General features: G+C 45.2%; 3 protein-coding genes across 24 annotated transcripts in view; 1 reads left to right on the top strand and 2 right to left on the bottom strand.

Annotated features, from left to right (window-relative positions):
* The window catches only part of LOC145543168 (leucine-rich repeat-containing protein 37A-like), a 43,590-nt gene extending 36,491 nt beyond the window's left edge, over positions 1 to 7,099 (bottom strand). For 5 of the 9 annotated variants that reach the window (XM_081583793.1, XM_081583804.1, XM_081583802.1 and 2 more), the window contains exons 1-2: positions 5,674 to 6,400; positions 4,494 to 4,565 (exon numbers count right to left, since the gene is read on the bottom strand). In XM_081583793.1, the coding sequence (XP_081439919.1) occupies positions 4,494 to 4,565; positions 5,674 to 6,206 (605 nt within the window). In that variant the 5' untranslated portion in view covers positions 6,207 to 6,400. Of the gene's footprint in view, positions 1 to 4,489; positions 4,566 to 5,673; positions 6,401 to 6,909 lie in introns of those variants that run through there. The other 4 variants (XM_081583797.1, XM_081583796.1, XM_081583799.1 and 1 more) reach the window with 4 other exon arrangements.
* The window catches only part of LOC145543169 (reprimo-like protein), a 125,892-nt gene that overhangs the window by 48,955 nt on the left and 59,518 nt on the right, over positions 1 to 17,419 (top strand). Inside the window, exon 5 of one of the 10 annotated variants that reach the window (XM_081583806.1) lies at positions 4,692 to 4,790. The exons of 8 other annotated variants lie outside the window; for them this stretch is intronic. In XM_081583806.1, coding sequence (XP_081439932.1) covers positions 4,692 to 4,790 — 99 coding nt within the window. Of the gene's footprint in view, positions 1 to 4,691; positions 4,791 to 6,208; positions 6,334 to 17,419 lie in introns of those variants that run through there. One more of the 10 variants, XM_081583815.1, reaches the window with a different exon arrangement.
* The window catches only part of LOC145543166 (uncharacterized), a 47,702-nt gene continuing 46,149 nt past the window's right edge, over positions 15,867 to 17,419 (bottom strand). For 4 of the 5 annotated variants that reach the window (XM_081583789.1, XM_081583790.1, XM_081583791.1 and 1 more), the window contains 3 exons: positions 16,436 to 16,490; positions 16,212 to 16,354; positions 15,867 to 16,102 (listed from right to left, as the gene is read on the bottom strand). In XM_081583789.1, coding sequence (XP_081439915.1) covers positions 16,006 to 16,102; positions 16,212 to 16,354; positions 16,436 to 16,490 — 295 coding nt within the window. In that variant the 3' untranslated portion in view covers positions 15,867 to 16,005. Of the gene's footprint in view, positions 16,103 to 16,211; positions 16,355 to 16,435; positions 16,491 to 16,618; positions 16,702 to 17,419 lie in introns of all 5 variants that reach the window. The other variant, XR_014080514.1, reaches the window with a different exon arrangement.

Genomic DNA, 17,419 nt, shown 5'->3' with positions numbered 1-17,419 from the left:
CTCTCTCTGACTTTAGTACACAAGAAACTCTATAAAGATGTCAGAGGTCAGTTTCTCTTGCCTGCAAGAATCCCCTTCCTTGTGATATTAACAGTGGTACATCCTTCAGGAGTCTTGGGGATCTGAGCATATGCTATGTTGCCTTGTGAATATTTTCACTGAGTTCTGCATTTAAAACATTGTTTTTCACTCATAGTGTATCTTGGTCACATATTTATATTAATTCCACCTCATAGCTTGATTCTATCTCATAAATTAATTCTTTACTCATACCTTATGAGAATTAAAGTATCACTACCTGGAAACTCTGCAACTCAATTATAAGGTGGTTCATATTATATAGAATACAGGCATGCACATTTTTAAAGGATCACTAAAACAAAAACACAGAAGACTTTCTTCCCACAGAATTCCCACAAAGAACTCTTGGAGTCCTGAAAATGCTTCAAAGATCCTGACCTCAATTTGAAATTCACCTTGTTAGAAAGAACAGCAATGACGGACAGGTGAAGAGGGAATGGTCAACAGATGGTGCTAAGACTGATTCTTTCCTCACCTCTGTTAAGTAGTGGTTTCATATTTCCATGGAAATGATCCAAAATGAAAAAACAAATCAATATGTCCAACGACGTTTATAGTAACCCTTTCCATAACTTTTAAAGTTGGAAAGAACTCTACCTCCCCACATCACATAACAAAACTGTGTACACCATAGGTAATATACAAAAGTCACATGAAATAATGATACATGAAAAAGGTCAAGACAGAAGCGACTCCACGGACTGTAGCCCGCCAGGTTCCTCTATCCATGGGATTTCCCAGGCAAGAATACTGGAGTGAGTTGCCATTTCCTCCTTCAGGGGATCTTCCCAACCCAGGGATCGAACCTGCATATCTTATGTCTCCTGCATTGGTAGGGGGGTTCTTTACTACTAGCTCTACCTGGGAAGCTCAAATCAATATGCCCAACGACATTTATAGTAATCCTTTTCATAACTTCGAAAGTTGGAAAGAACTCTACCTCCCTGCATTGTGTAACAAAACTGTGTACACCATAGGTGATTTACACAAGTCACAGGAAATAATGATATATGAAAAAGGTCAAGACAGAAGTGAAACTCGTATGTACTAGTTATAAGTCTGAACACTGACAAGGACTCAATCAGACAGTGAAGAGATGGGGCTGATCATTAACTCTTCATGGCACTGTCTTCTTTGATTGGCGGATGCCCATATCAGACTAGTTGGAATTTGAATATTGTGGGAGGACAGAGAGTAACCAAGAATATGTATTTTAAAGTAATGGAGTTCCTTTTTGTGAACTTGTTTGGCTGGCAGGATAGTAAAATTTTTAAAAATAACAGTAATAAATTCAACCTAGAAGTAAAGTTTAGAATGAGAATGTCAGTCACCAAAAAGTACCCCCAAAAGGAGCTTCAAATAAGCAACTAACTGAAATAAAATATACTGATCTGTAGAACTTCAAATATTCATTCTGACTGAGGCAAGAAATTTAAAACTACGGGGAATCAAGAGTTAAAGCCAGATCGAAAACTTTCTCACACCATGAAAATATCAAAACCAGGCATGAAGTAACGTTTAAGAAACATCCATGTTTTACTTCTGACCAGGGTTCTTGTCTAAGGCAATCTTCTAAGTTTCACATTCATTCTTGGTTCTATATTCATAGACAATTATCCTTTTCTCCATTCTGAAACTTCCAGGAAACTGAGAGGCCTCAGTGTGTGTTTGACTCAACTATACATATAATGCAAACAGCAGGCCATTCTAGAAGTGATTTACTCGACTTTCTCTACTTTCTTTCTCTCCAAAGGACTCATCAATGCTTAAAATTATATCTATTTATCTATTATACTTACTTACTTATTTTTATACATATCCCCTGAGAACTGGAATACTTGGTCTGTTTTGTTTGGGGCCTGTCTCCCTAGCATGTAAAACAGTTCGTGGCACATAGGAGACACTCAAAAAATATTTATGAATGAATTCAGAAAGTGATGGGTTATCAACTATCTGATACTTTTATTTAAAACAAATCATCCATTTGCCATCATTCACGAGGATAAGTACAAGAAAAGAAATGTCTTCTCCCCTACATTTGTGACTAAATCTTTTGAGAGAAGAATCCATTGAGAAGTTCATAAAAACAATGTCCTTTCCCCTAGAAAACTGCACTGTCTTGAACACATGTAAGAGTATACGTGCAATCTCCATTCATGGGCCATCCTTTTAGGGCAGAGGTCTATGAACAGAGGAGACTGAATTCAGAGGGCTAAACTTGGACGGGAAACAAAATTACATCTCAATTTTCACAATCTCTCAATAAAATCAGCATTTCCTTCCATTATGAATATAGGCAACAAATTGCAGTAGATCAGCAGTAGCTAACTTGGTCCCCAGCAGAAATCACACACCATTTCATATCACATGTATGTTGCAGATATCTCAAAATATCATTTATTCACATCACTATCCCGAGGTATAATATTTATTGACCTACTACTATCTTGTTATTTAATGTGCTAAAAGAAGCATATTTATTACTATATCACTAATTTTTAAACTATTCTGAAAAATAGTCAGTGTTTCAATATAGTCAGTTTCCTTTGTTTTCCTATATATTTTTAACCTATTATACACTTTAAAACATTATCCCAAGAACATAAGCTTCTGTAGATTATACGCCAAAGAGACATACACGGGGGATTAGGAGGGAGATTAAAAACTTCTGCCCTGGGGAACCACTGCCACCAAGTTAGGAACCTCTGCTTATAAGGTATAAACCTCAAGCTGACTTAGAAATGGGATGGGGAGGGAGGTGGAAGGGGGGTTCTGGAAGGGGAACACGTGTACACCCATGGTGGATTCATGTCAATGTATGGCAAAACAAAGAAAAAAAAAAAGAAAGAACTCTTCAGATCTCACCAGATTCATGTTACACTGTATCACTTCCCAAACACAGGCTTTTTAACAATTAACTTTTGAATTTCAATTTATTTTTTTACAAAATATGTAGTATATATTCACATGGCTCCAAATCCCAAAGATATATAGTACACAATCCAAACGTCTACCATTCCCCTCTGCTCCTCAGAGGAAACTAATGTTAATCTAGTTCTTGTGCCAAATGACTTTCATTCTTCTCACAAGTTTGGGAAATAAAACCTCCAAGTTAGATACTGTCATGGGAAATACAAACTACATTTTGTAGGTACGAAATCTGTAAATTTTTTTAAATTGCCTGGTTCTAGCATTTTTTCCTTACCAATAAGATAGTCAGACTAAGTAAACATGTCTCTAAGGGTAGTCATAATCCCTATTTTCAGATTGACTGTTATGTCTTTTATTATTAATTCAGAATTCATTTATGACTGGTCTATTCAAGTTGAATGAATGATATGACCACAAACGGTCATGAAAAATACTAGTTAATTACTTTGAATGTTTTTTTCCAAAATCACTTATGTATCTAAGCAGACTTTTTCTACAAATCAATAAAAAATAACAGTAACAGAAAAATGGACCAAGGACAGACAATTTAGAAAGACAAATGTTCAGTAAACATATACAGATATTTAAATTCATAAGTGATTAGAAAAATTCAAATTCAGATCAGACCTCTTTGATTCACCCATCAGATCGGCCAAAAAAAGAGCAGGGGAGAGGGTGGAGACTATCCAGTAGTAGAAGGAATGTGGGGGAAATGAATGTCATCATGGCATGTTGATTGGAGTAGAAGCTGGCACAACATTTTTGAGGGCAATTAAAAAATTATATCTACATAGTCTTCACCCCAACAATCCCATTTCTAGATAGCTATTCTACAGAAACACCTGACCAGATTCACAAAGGTGACTGTATGAAGATATTCATTGCATTAATGCATGCAACAAGAAAACTGGACATACAAACATCCTTCAATAGGGGCATTATTAAACTGTGATACATTTATACTATGGAATATTACGCAGGAGTTGAAATGAATGGGGTAACCCTCTATGTACTAGGAATGAAAGAAACCTAAGATATCATGAAATGAAAGAGTCAACTTGCACGATGTTTCATTTATGTAAGAAGATAAGAAAATCATACAACAAACCTATCTGTTCGTTATCTGGAAATATATATGTATTCAAATGTATAGGGAAGAGTCTGGAAGGATATATACTAAACTTAAAGCAGCTTGAATGGGGTTTAGGGAGCAAGGAGGGTTTTCACTATACCTGTTATTTTTACATAGTGAGAATATAATCATGCAATACTCATATAACGGAAAATAAATGACTGATTTTAAAGAGGACCTGCCAAATTTAATTTTTAAAATAAACACAGAATTTCAATTAATAGGTTGCTTTGGGAGATGAAAGGGGAAATACCTTTTCTCACAGCTATTGACCTCAAAATTCTGGACTAAGAAGGATCTTAAAAGACAGTTAGCAGTTTGTATTCACATTTTGAGAGAATATACTCACCGTTTCTCAGCCCAACGGTATGCCTTCCATGTATTTTCATCAATGTAAGAAATATAGTTTCCTTGGAAATTTCTGTGAAGAAACACAGGTCATATCTTTGAATAGGTAGGAAAGGAATGAAGAGAATAGGTAAAAGAACCACGGCCACCTTGTGGGGAATATTCAAACACAGAAAAAACATATCTCTAATTCCCACAGCTTCCCAGTGTGTGTGCTTAGTCCAATTCTTTGTGACCCTCTGGACTACAGCCCGCCAGGCTCCTCTGTTCATGAGATTCTCCAGGCAAGAATACCGGAGTGAGTAGCCATTCCCTTTTCTAGGGGATCTTCCCAACCCAGGGATCAAACCTTAAATGCTTAAGATGGAACTCATCTTCCTGAAACCAGCTCTCCTTCCCAAATGCTGTATTTCCACCTGTTATACCACTATCATTCTCCCCAATATGCATGCATGCTAAGTCGCTTCAGTCATGTCCAACTCTTTGCGACTCCATGGACTGGAACCCGCCAGGCTCCTCTGTCCATGGAATTCTCTGGGCAAGAATACTGGAAATGGCAATTTCCTTCTCCAGGGGATCTTCCTGACCCAGGGATCAAACCTGGGTCTCCCGCATTGTAGGCAGATTCTTAACCATTTGGGGCACCAGGAAAGCCCGTATATGTTAGGCACTGATGTAAGAGCTTTACATGTATTAACTCATCTAAATCTCACAACAATCCTATGAGATGATGACTATCATCATTCCCACTTTACACATGAGGAAACTGAGTCACAAAGCTAACAAATAACAGACCTGGGTTCAAACCCAGGCAGTTCAGCTCTGGAATCTCTACTCCTCACTATTTGCTGTTTCACCACCAATGAGGTGGGGAGAGGGACATGTTGCTGTAAAGAGGATGGAGCAAAGACGGGAGAAGAGTAGATGTTAAGGAATTAAATGATGGGGTAAAAAACAGAGAAGGAAAAAGAATAGGGGTGATTATAAGTAAAAGACTGGAGAAGAGGGAACAATATAGTAAGGAGGAGAATGAAGATAAGGAATCGTTGACAAACAAAAGGTTAAAAATAGCAAGTCAGTCAATGCAGGTTGGGGAGATGAGAAAGACCCAGGAAAACCTGGAAGAGGGGCTGCCGTGTTAGGCAGGATACAGAGAACAAATAAAGAAAGGCCATACTTACAAGACGGTGAAGGTGTCATTGTAAGAGTTGGGCCCTGGCTCAGGCACTCTGTGGAGCTTCTGCTTTGCACTCAGACCAACACACGACAGCGTCTCATTTTTGCAGGTACAGAGCTTACATACATTGATGGTTGTGGTGGCATTCTGTACTGGTTGCTTCTTTCCTAGTATATGTTTTACACCAGGGGGACTTTTTGGTTCCGAAAATGCAGTCAAAGAAAAAAGAACCTTCCTAGATGACCTTGGCTGCTGAGATATGCTAACTCCCAGGTCCACAGTTGGGACTGTGGCTTGAGTCAGGTTTGGTGGTGGAAGTGTCACCTCCGGGGAAACCGTGATCTGCCGCAGGGCGGTAGAATATTCAGACACCATAGCAGGTTCCGGGGTTATGGTAAGCTCCAGGTTCGCATGATGAGTTGTGAGGGTGGGTGATGTTGGAGCCTGACTTTGATCCTTACTTGGGGTCGCCTTTAGGGTTGGAGGAGGTTCAGTCTCTGTATTATTCACTGCGGTAACATTCACTTCCACGTCCATAGGTTGAACTGTGACCTGAGTCAGGTTTGGATGGGCAAGTGTCCCCTCAGGCTGTTCTGGAGGAGGAGCTGTGGTCTGTGGCAGGACAGTAGACTGTTCAGACGCCGTAGCGGGTTCTGGAGTTATGGTAAGCTCGTCGCTCACATGACCCCCGCCCCCCAGGCGCCGACCCGTGCTCGCCTCACCTGACCCCCGCCCCCCAGGCGCCGACCCGCGCTCGCTGCTCACATGACCCCCGCCCCCCAGGCGCCGATTCGTGCTCGCCGCTCACCTGACCCCCGCCCCCCAGGCGCCGATTCGTGCTCGCCGCTCACCTGACCCCCGCCCCCCCAGGCGCCGACCCGCGTTCGCCGCTCACCTGACCCCCGCCCCCCCAGGCGCCGACCCGTGCGCACCGCCCACACGACCCCCGCCCCCCAGGCGCCGACCCGTGCTCGCCGCTCACATGATCCCCGCCCCCCAGGCGCCGACCCGTGCTCGCCTCTCACCTGACCCCCGCCCCCCAGGCGCCGACCCGTGCTCGCCGCTCACAGGACCCCCGCCCCCCAGGCGCCGACCCGCGTTCGCCGCTCACCTGACCCCGGCCCCCCAGGCGCCGACCCGCGTTCGCCGCTCACCTGACCCCCGCCCCCCAGGCGCCGACCCGTGCTCGCCGCTCACCTGACCCCCGCCCCCCAGGCGCCGACCCGTGCTCGCCGCTTACCTGACCCCCGCCCCCCAGGCGCCGACCGGTGCTCGCCGCTCACCAGACCCCCGCCCCCCAGGCGCCGACCCGTGCTCGCCGCTCACCTGACCCCCGCCCCCCAGGCTCCGACCCGTGCTCGCCGCTCACATGACCCCCGCCCCCCAGGCGCCGGCCTGTGCTCGCCGCTCACACGACCCCTGCGCGCCCTGTTGTTAGTTTTCATAGGTCCCTTGAGATATCACTGAAAATGAAACTTCTAAATTGAGTTTTATTGATGTTTAGAAAAGAGAAGTAAGTCACAACATCCTCTGGCCCCTTAGCCTCAGGCAGAGTGGTCCGGAATGTGTGACTTCAGGGAAGTTCCTAAAACTCGCTGAGCCTCAGTTCCTCATCTGTAAATTGGGGAAAACATCAGATTAAATAAGATAATATCATTAAGACAGTTTCTAGTCTGTAGGAAACACTGGAAGATGACTAGCTATTATTATTACAATTCTGGTAATTCTTCTGAGCCACCAGGGAAGCGCCAGAATATTGGAGCAGGTAGACTATTCCTTCTCCAGGGGAACTTCCTGACCCAGGAATGGAACCAGGATCTCCTGCATTGCAGGTGAATTCTTTACCAGATGAGCTACCAGGGAAGCCCAAGGCAATTCTTACCTTTCCAATCCAGTCAGGCCCTTGCCTTTCACTGCCCTTCTGAGCACTGGAGTGAATCTTTTCTTCTTTGGATCCCAGATATACTTACTTGGCATCAGGTTGAAATCATGAAACAGGTATTACTGCAACCATCTCTTTCAACACTGGAATAGCTAGTGTTTTCCCAGATTCTTCAGTAGGAAACTGGTTCTTCCCACTCTCTCTTTTTCTCTTCATTTTGGCCACATGGCGTGGCTTGCTGGACCCTAGTTCCAGGACCAGGGATCAAACCTGCACCCCTTCTAGTGGAACTGTAACCGGTAGACCACTAGGGAATTCCACTTCCCATTCTTTTTTAAAAAATGGATTTAAAATTTGAAATTATTTGTCAATTATACCTCTTGTTGGGAAAAAAAAGTCACCAAGTAATGAACTTAAAAATAAAACCAACAAAAAATTGTATTATAGCAGTTTACATTCAGATGCTAAGTGAAATGAAATGGTGATGAAACACAAGGACCCATAGCAGTTCCTTGCCCCAGACCAGGTCTTTGCCCACCTTCCCGAGCAAGCTCACTGGGCCTAGGTACCTCTACAGAGCAGGTTTCAGCTGAATCTTCTGCTGCTTTTCTCCATGTCTCTTTGCACATCTAGTTCTTGATTTATCCATTTTAGACCCTGTCTATTGAATTCCTAGTTGGCACTGGCAAGGAGTTGCCACCCCCAAACTATTCTTGAGACTTAGTTATGTCACTGTCTCCAGATAATTAATAGTGTTTACAGGGAATTCCATGGTGGTTCTGTGGTTAAGCCTCAGGTCTTTCACTGCCCAGATTCAGTTCAATCCCTGATCATGAAACCGTGTGACTCAGATTGGGATTTGAACTCACAGTCTTTTAACTGATGTCACACACCTCATCTCAGGACTTAATGAAGCTCAGTTTCTTGATTTCATCACAGAAAGAATTCAGTGAGAGACAAAGTGATAGGTAAGAAGTGAATTTATTTAGAGAGAAACCCACTCCACAGACAGGGCCATCTCAGAAGGCGAGAGTGGCAGCAGAGTATGGGGTTGTCAGTTTTGTAGGGCTGGGTACTTTCATAGGCTAATGAGCGGGAGGAGTATTCCAGCTATTTTGAGGAGGGGGTGGAGATTTCCAGGATCGAGGCCACTGTCCACTTTTTGACTTTTATGGTCAGCCTTGGAACTGTCATGGTGCCTGTGGGTGTGTCATTTAGCATGCTGATGAGTTGCAATGAGCATACACTGAGGCTCAAGTTGTAGTGGAAGTCAATTTGCCTGCCACCTTGGGCCTAGTTGGTTCTAAACAGTTTATGTCCTCTCCTCCCACTATGTCCTTCTTTTAAAGATTGTTCCCTGCCCTCTTCCTGTCTTACCCCCATTCCCTCCTTAACTGACCTGGATACAGGTTACAAGCAGGATCCCCGTTCCCTGTTACACCAGTTCTCAAACTCATTTAGGAGGCAGGGTGTTCGTGAAACAGGAGGGATGGGGGCAGGGCACAACCTTTAAAAGAATGACATAGCCCTTGAGGGCTTATTTTCCGAAATGATCACATGTCCTGGAGGGGAGCTCATGCCTTTTGAGATAGTCTGTCTATGGAATGTATATCTCTCTAAATAAATCGACTTTTTAGCTATCACTTTGCCTCTCGCTGAATTCTGTGATAAACATCAAGAACCTGAGCTTCATGAAGTCCTAAGGCCAGGTATGTGAACTCAACTCAAAGACAGTGGGTTCAAGTCCCATTGTAGCTTCTGGCTGGGTTCAAGTCCCATCTGAGTTGTGTAGTTTCAGCTGGCAAGAGCGGCCCCAGGACATGGGGCCATCTCGGAAACTGAGAGCGGCCGTGGGAGAAAAACCCCACACAGAGTGGGGGCCATCTTAGTAGGCAAGAGGCTCAAGGTCTACCAGCAGTCAATTCTTCTGCCATCTTAGACCTCACTGGTTCTAACCAGTTTATGTCGTATCTTCAAGGACTATGCCGTTCTTTGAGAGATTGTGCCCTGCCCTCTTCCTTCCTGTCTCACTTGGAAGGTGTGCATTGTGCAGAACAATTCTTTCTGTTCTGGAACTAGGAATCACCTTATCAACAGGTCCTATGGCTGCTGTTTATTGATGTGGAATAAAATCATGATCATGCGAATTTATTTCTTAGAAAAAATAATGCCGTCAACCAGTGCTTGACAGTAGGTTGTTTTTCCTTTAACATCCCCTGGCTACTTCACGTTGTTGTCTATGAGTTCACAAGAGCAGAGAGATGGTGGCAGGAGCTAAATATTTACACTGTGAAAAAAAACTAAGCGTGAAATCATAACATCTGTTAGCTTACTTTGTTTTACGCTGATTGCAAAGTAATATCCTGAGAATCACTGTCCTGGTATGGTGACCCTATGTGGAGATTTCTAATTCCCAGTTGTTGCTGGTTTTAAGTACGCCATACAAATACATGACAAAAAATTCAAAAGGTACAAGAGGGAATATGGTGCTTCAGCCTCCCAGTTTCCTTCTCTGAAAGCAACTACCATTACCAGTTTCTTCTGTGTCCTGGACATATTCTGCACCATCATCTTCGAATAGAACCATAATGATGAAAACAGCCTACCTGCAATGTCCAATATGGTAGCCGTCATGCACATGTGACATCAGAGCCTGAATGATCTCATTGTTCTTAAAATTGTCCTTAAGTCCATGTGGATCCCTTTTGTATTATTTTGCATTATTGCGCTTTTGTATTATTTATTTATTTGGCCATGTCTCGTGGCTTGCAAGATCTTAGTTCCCTGCTCAGGGATTGAACTCCGGGCCCATGGCAGTGAAAGCACTGAGTCCTAACCACTAGACAGCCAGGGAATTCCCTAGGGTTGTGCTATTTTTTTTTTTCCAATCTGCATCATAATTTAACCGAGGCTCAGGCATAACTAGAAATGTACTGTTTTATTTCTTTTTAAAGATTTTTTGATATGGACCATTTTTTTCAAGTCTTTGTTGAATTTGTTACAGTATTGCTTCTGTTTTATGTTTTGGTGTTTTGGCCCCGAGGCATGTGAGATCTTAGCTCCCCAACCAGGGATTGAACCTGCAGTTCCTGCATTGGAAGGTGATTTCCTACATCACCTCCTGCATTGGATCACCAGGGAAGCCCCCAGGATTGTGCTTTTAGACAGTCTTCCTCTTCGGATATTTCAGGCAATGAGAATCTACCCAGTTTCAAATGGCATCTAGAGAAAAACATTTCACTGGTCTGTTTTGATGTTTACTCTGTACAAATGCTTTCTTCTGTGAGGTCCCTTCGGGTAGCAGTGGATACAGAATTCAGTATCAGCCAGATCTGGGTACAAAACCCACCTCCAAATGGCATAGTCCCTTTGCAGCTTGTGCTGACCTTTAGGAGCTCAGTCTGTATTTCACAAGGAATCATATGGGGAGAATGAAGAAATGATCTAAAAGTCACTCAAGACTGAGTGACTGAGTCATCACTGGGGGCAGGACCTGCTCTTATACATTGGGGATGGCAAGAGGATGTGCTTCTTGCCTTGTCAGGGTTCCTGACATAATAGAGAAAGTGTTTGGGTCTGCACACTGACGGACAGTGACTTTCACAAAGCTCCATTTATAGGTGACACCTTCGAGAGTGGAGGGTGTGCACCCTGCAAAACCCTTCCTTCTGCTACAGAACCAGGACTACCCTTACCAACAGGTCCTATGGCAGCTGTTTATTGATGCAGAACAAAATCGCAATCATCTGCACACATCCCAAACCAAGACTCACCACATCCTGGGATGGATAGAATTATTAGCTGTGATCCCTTATCCCTCACTACATCTATACTCATCTCACTGTGGGTGGAGTGGACTGTCCAGTCCCTGGGCTTAGGCTTGGTCGAGTGACTTGCTTTGGCCCGTGGAATGGGCAAAAATGAGAGTGTGGCAGTTCTGTGCCAGGTTGGAGGAGGCCTGGTGATGCTTCCTCTCATATACTTCACTTGGGCAGCTGCTGCCTCTTCAGCCTGGGCCCCAGGATAAACACGCTTGGAAAAGAGCTACCTCGTCTGGTCTGCAGACCAGCAGTGAGGAGCAGAGTGGACCCAGCCAGCAGAGCATTAAACCACAGCTGCCCCAGCCAAACTGCAGACTCATGAGAATTGCTATCTTAACCCACTGAAGTTGGGATGGGTTTATTACATAGCATTATTGTGGCAATAACTAACCAATACATGTGCATACTCTTTTATTGGTTGTAAGTTAAGCCACTGCAATAGACCCTACACAATAGTGAGTTAAATAAGAAAGACATTTATTGATCTTTTGTGTAAGAATCTGGTTGAGCAGCCAGGGTTAGTTTGGCGGTTCATGTGTTGGGGAGCCAGGCTCCACCATTCTCGCTGTAGCCCTCTTCCACCTGCAGCCTTCGTATTGTTCACAGATCGGTCATAATTTTCCTGCAAGTCCAAACATGCCACAGCGTGGCGCCAAACCCTCTTTCCTACATCACCCTCCAACACCTGAAGCCTCACCCTGAACCACGTTTCCACTTCTGCTCCAGGCTTCAGGGCCTGTCCTTTTCTTGGATGGGTATGCTCCCCCTATGTCCGCAAGCTGCTCCACTGCCCTCCCCCAGGGGGTCTCAACAGCATCTCACTCTCACCCGAAGGCAGGCCTGGTGCTCCCCAGGAGTGAGAGGTCCTGACCTCCTTGGGGAGTGGGAGGGGTGGGCAGAGATGTCCATTCTGCCTCCCAGTCATCTTTGCAGCCAACCTCTCCCACTCTCAAATCCCTGCTGACTTCCGGCCCTGAAGGTGCCAAAGAACCTCTGCGTCCCACACCTCCCTGCCCCCCTTGCTTCCACACCTCAGCAGTTCAGTGAACACAACAAGCAGGAGTCCCCCTGCTTCAGAGGCTGACGGAGGCAGGAGGGGTGGGCATGTGGGTTTGGAGGGTGACAGACTCTCTCCTGGACTAAATTCTAGCCAGGCTCCTCTGAGCCTCCCTCTAGATTCAACCTTGGCCCATAGAGACTTCAACAAACACCAACATAGTCTCTACCAGCTCAAGGCCACAGATCTAGGATGACTCTAGCCCCCCTTAAAGTGCCTGCCTGGAAAAACTCCAGGCTGCCTAAAGAATTTGCTGTTTGTTCCAGCCAACACCTGAAGCTAAGGACCTTGTCTCCCAGCTGCTGGGACAGGATTGGAGCCCACCTCTGATAAGCGTCAGTTAGTCAGCACATGTGGGTTTCACACACAAGGCCAATCTTTCATCCTTAAAACATAAGCTCTTGTCCTTTCAGTTCTTATTCATCTACACCCACTGCACAAGCCCTTTAGTTGTATCAAAACCTTCTTGGTCCGTTGTCTTGCCAACACACTGTCTTCTGTGTGTATCTTCAGGTGTCTGGGCCTCCTGTTAGGCTTAGGGTCCCTCATAGCAGTGACTTTGTCCTAATCAACTCTTTCCCCAGCACCAGGCGCAGTGTCTGGCATATAGTCCAGGCCAGCTCAAGTTCTCCCTTTTTCATGGACTCTCCCTAGCTTCCTAACTTTCCCTCCTTCGAGTCTTACAACTTTTCTCTATCATGTTTGCCCAATCATATTGTCTCATTTCATTATCTTTTAAAAAATGGCTAATTTCTCTGACAGATTTCATCAGAATCAGTGAGACTTTTCATTCATTTGGTAGCTATTGGCCTTGTGTCTCCCTCTCTCCTTCTGTCACTCAGCTCTCAATAAGGAGCTGGGCTCTGCGCTGGCTTGTCCATCATGTGATGGTGACAGAGGCAGCCCTAGGCAGACAAGCTTTGTACCACCTGACCTTGGGCACTCTTCCCACTTTCAAGCTCTCTCTAGGGATGTGTCCCTGGATCCAAGGAGAGACATCTCACTCACTGGCTGGTCAGGTGATGTCTCTGGGCTCTGGCAAAAACACTGCCCAGTCTAGGTCAGAGGACGAGATGGTTGGATGGCATCATTGACTCAATGGACATGAGTTTGAGCAAGCTCTGGGAGATGGTGAAGGACAGGGAAGCCTGGCATGCTGCAGCCCATGGGGTCACAAAGAGTCAGACACGACTGAGCGACTGAACAACAACAGCAACCTTTAGGTCAAGTTGGGCAAAGCAGACTTTTACTCTTGGGAATTTTACTTTAGAAAACTGGTAGGGTAGCATGTGAGACCAATATAAAATTGTGCAAACTTGAGGTAGTGTGATACAAAAAAATGATATCTAAGCCTCACTTTATGTACCAACTTTGAAATAATGAAACTGTCCTCAAATAGGAAGCTGAAGCTACTGGGAATCCTGGCCCATGCTTTGGGAAGCCCAGCAGCGCAAGGATCTCTACCGCTGGTCTTGTCAGCTCCCTGTCTTTGTGGCTACCTCTCTTACTGAAATCAACCTCCCTTTCATTACAGAGTTTTGAGCAGACATGAGGACTTTCTGCTCCTGTGAACTAATGGTGTAACCAAAGCTCCTAGGATAGTCCCTGGCACACAGCAGGTGCTCAAGAAACAGCAGCCGCCTCTTCCCCCTAATTATCATCACTGTTACTGGCTCTTTGGTGGCAACCAAAGGTTCTATACTTCTCTCACCCCTATTGGAATCTAGCAGTTCTGCGCTACAACCCTAACACACTTTTGGACGTGTGGCCTGGGGCACTTGAGCCGGTAACCTACTTTCTTCTTCTTTTTTGAATTTTATTTATTTACTTGTTTTTGGCTGCACTGGGTTTTTGTTGCTGCACGTGAGCTTTCTCTAGTTGAGGTGCATGGCTTCTCTTGTTGCAGAGCATGGGCTCTAGAGCGTAGGCTGCAGTAATTGAGTGGCGCACAGGCTTAGCTGCCCCACAGCATGTGGGAACTTTCCAAATCAGGGATTAAACCCGGGTCCCCTGCACTGAGGGGTGGATTCTTAACCACCGGACCCTCATGGAAGTCCAGGTTACCTATATTCTTTAAACCTTGTTTCCTATCTGTCAAACGAGGATAACAAGATATGTTTACATGGATTGTTGGGCTAGGTAAGACCGTAAAATGCCTAACCCAGGGCTGGGCAGCACACAAGCAAATAGAACATGCTCGCTGCTGCTGCTTCCTATTATTAGTATTATTGGTCATGCACTTTAAACAAAGTAAATACTTGTTCGTTGAAGTTACCGCCCAGAGAAAACATTTGTTTTTCATTCTTGGTGAGAAACTTTGGGAGGTGACCTGGGCAGGCACTGAGAGAACAGATGTCTTCATGCCCCATCAGGGAACTCATAAACCAGAAGAACGGGTGGACTGATCACTTTGCTTGAAACCCCACCCAACTAGCAGAACCTGCTGGGCTATCTCTCAGGCCCACTGCTCCTCTGGGGGACTGCGTGCTCTCGTCCCATGGTTTGCGCCATTCTTCACCTCGTATTATTAAAGCTCCGGCGCTATCTGTGGTCATTTTGGTAGATTATCAAATCTTGTTCATTCAGTATTTCTTTTACTCATTAATATATTTCTTTCTCCCTGACTTACTAAATGCGATCGATTAACAATTTTCTTTGCAGAAGGACTGGAAGAGCCTTTGCACCTTCCCCACATGGCACTGCCATTACATCGTCACTTGGAGTCAAGGCAGCCCTGCGCCCGTGTTGGGTGAGGCAGGAGTGCGGTGGGTTTGGTGCTGGAGGGAGCCGAGCAGCATATGACTGACCCTCAAAGGGGTCAGGAGAGGCTGGGGCCTGAGGAGGACCATCTTGGGTGCTTGCACATGTTTTTCTTTATCCTGCCCCTCTGGCCCCTCCCTGCTAGCTATTCAAAGGCTCAGATTTTTTGCTTTTTCAAGAAAAAATGCAACCCAATGTGCATTTTCCACCAGCTTAAGGGGTGGAGAACCCCCTACCAAGACAGGGAACGCATTTGTACACGAGTTGAGGGCTTAGGAGAAAGTCAGGCCTTGGTCCTGTGGTGGAGGAAGGCCCAGGGATCCAAATATTCTGTCAGCCCCAGTGACTTACAAGAGGGGCCAGAAGTGGATGATCCTCCATGAGCAGGAGGGCAAGTGTGTTGTAAATAACTTGTACTTGATGAATCAGAAGAGAGAGCACCAGAGAAAATTATTTGATTTAATAATCTATGCCCCCGGAGGATGACCTGTTTTCCAGTTCCCAGGGGCTGGTTATACTGCGGAAACACGGGATGGAAGCCCCCCCTCCATTCTTGTATTTCTCCTCTTCTGCCTGTGTTTCCTCTGGTGGAAGTTCTGGCCGCCCTGAGGGATTCTAGTTTCAGCTCTGCTTTTTTCTTGATATTATATTGGTACATAAATACTCAACTATTGGCATTTTAATTCCTTACCACATGGTTATAATTGGTTATGCATTCATACATTTTAATATGAGAAAAGTAAGTATTTTACAAGTGATGCTGAGAAGCCAGTATTAGGAAATAAAATTTGCAGGTGGCCGGTGGCAGGACGGGGCTCACTCTGTGGTGGTGTCGGCGGCTGCCTCACTCTCCTCTTCAGCAGCCGAATCTGTAGCCGGAGGAGGAGTCCCTATCAGCATTTCAGGGTCCCCCCTGGGATAAGAAGAAGAGTGCCAAGGCGTTTAGTCTCGAAAGGGGCAATCACACTTTGCATTATTTCCTCATCTGAGGCAAGAAGTGTAAATTGTCCCCTATCGTTTACCAGGCATCCTTTCTGAAAATCTCATTCTCATCTGAAGACTCCTTGTCGTGCAGCTTCTGCGCCATATTTTTCTTGCGTGTGGCACTGAGAGGCCTGTACATGTCCCGAAGCCAAAGTGGCCGCCGCCTCCAGAAAAAGCCCTCCTGGGACACAGAGAGCGACATGTTAGTTCTGCTTCTCCCCTGCTTCCTCTGGCCACAGCACTTTATCCTTCCCAAACCTACCTGACTCTCACTTGTCCCCGAGCTTCTCTTACGCAGCAGAAATCCAAAACAGCCCCTTGGAGGAAAGCATACACAGTTAGTGTCACGTGCCACTTTCCATCTCCCACAGTGTGTTTGCTCTGGTCTTACCAGGACTAAATGAGACTTCAGTCAGCAATCACAATGAGCAAAGTCACCACAGACCTGGGGTCTTGAGAATCACTCCACGCATGCTGGCCTTCCAGAAGCTCTCCGGGTCTGTTCAAAATGGCCCCCTGCCTGCGTCTCTGGGGAGACCTGTGCATGTGGCTTAGCATGGCCTACAGCCACGACTGCAGCCCCACTCCCATTTCTCGGCCCTCGGCCAACTGCCCTCGTGCAGTGAAAACACTGCACAATCATGCTGGGCAGGTGCACATTCCTTTCAGAAGCATTCCACACTAGCCCCCTTTGGACTTAGTCTCATGTGCGGCATTTGCTGGGGTGGGGGTGGGGGTGGGGGAGGGGAGGAGGTGCTTCTATCTTCTTAGCTGCTCGATCTGATAAACTGCATCACAGCAGGTAAACCCCTAAGTCCAACTAGCAAAGTTATCTAGCACTCTGACTTGCATATGGCAGGTTGTCACTGAGGTGTGAGTGAATTGTGAAATCAGTTTAAAGGTTATGACCAGAAGGAAAACTCAAAAGTATTCTTTTCGAAAACAAACAAAACTAACAACAACAACAGAGTGCACAATGAGTTTGTATCAGAAACCACTTCTGTCCATAAAGTATGTGTGTACTGAACTGTTGACATAAAATGCAGCTCGCAGCCCAAGCACAGTGTGATCACGAGGGGCCCTAGTTGGAAAGGCACCACCTTCTCTTTGATAATCACTAGCAGCGTGACCACGGGGCCAGATCTTTTCTCTTTCTCCATTTTTTTTTTATTATAAAAGGAAAAGACAAACTACTGTCTGAAGTTTCTTCCAGTTAAAACTTTAACTGGTTTGGATAAAGGGAATA

This window comes from Giraffa tippelskirchi, chromosome 3 (assembly GCF_054371585.1).
Source record: "Giraffa tippelskirchi isolate mGirTip1 chromosome 3, T2T-mGirTip1v1.2.pri, whole genome shotgun sequence".
Classification (NCBI taxonomy): Eukaryota; Metazoa; Chordata; class Mammalia; order Artiodactyla; family Giraffidae; genus Giraffa; species Giraffa tippelskirchi.
This window is presented reverse-complemented; position numbering and strand designations above follow the sequence as displayed.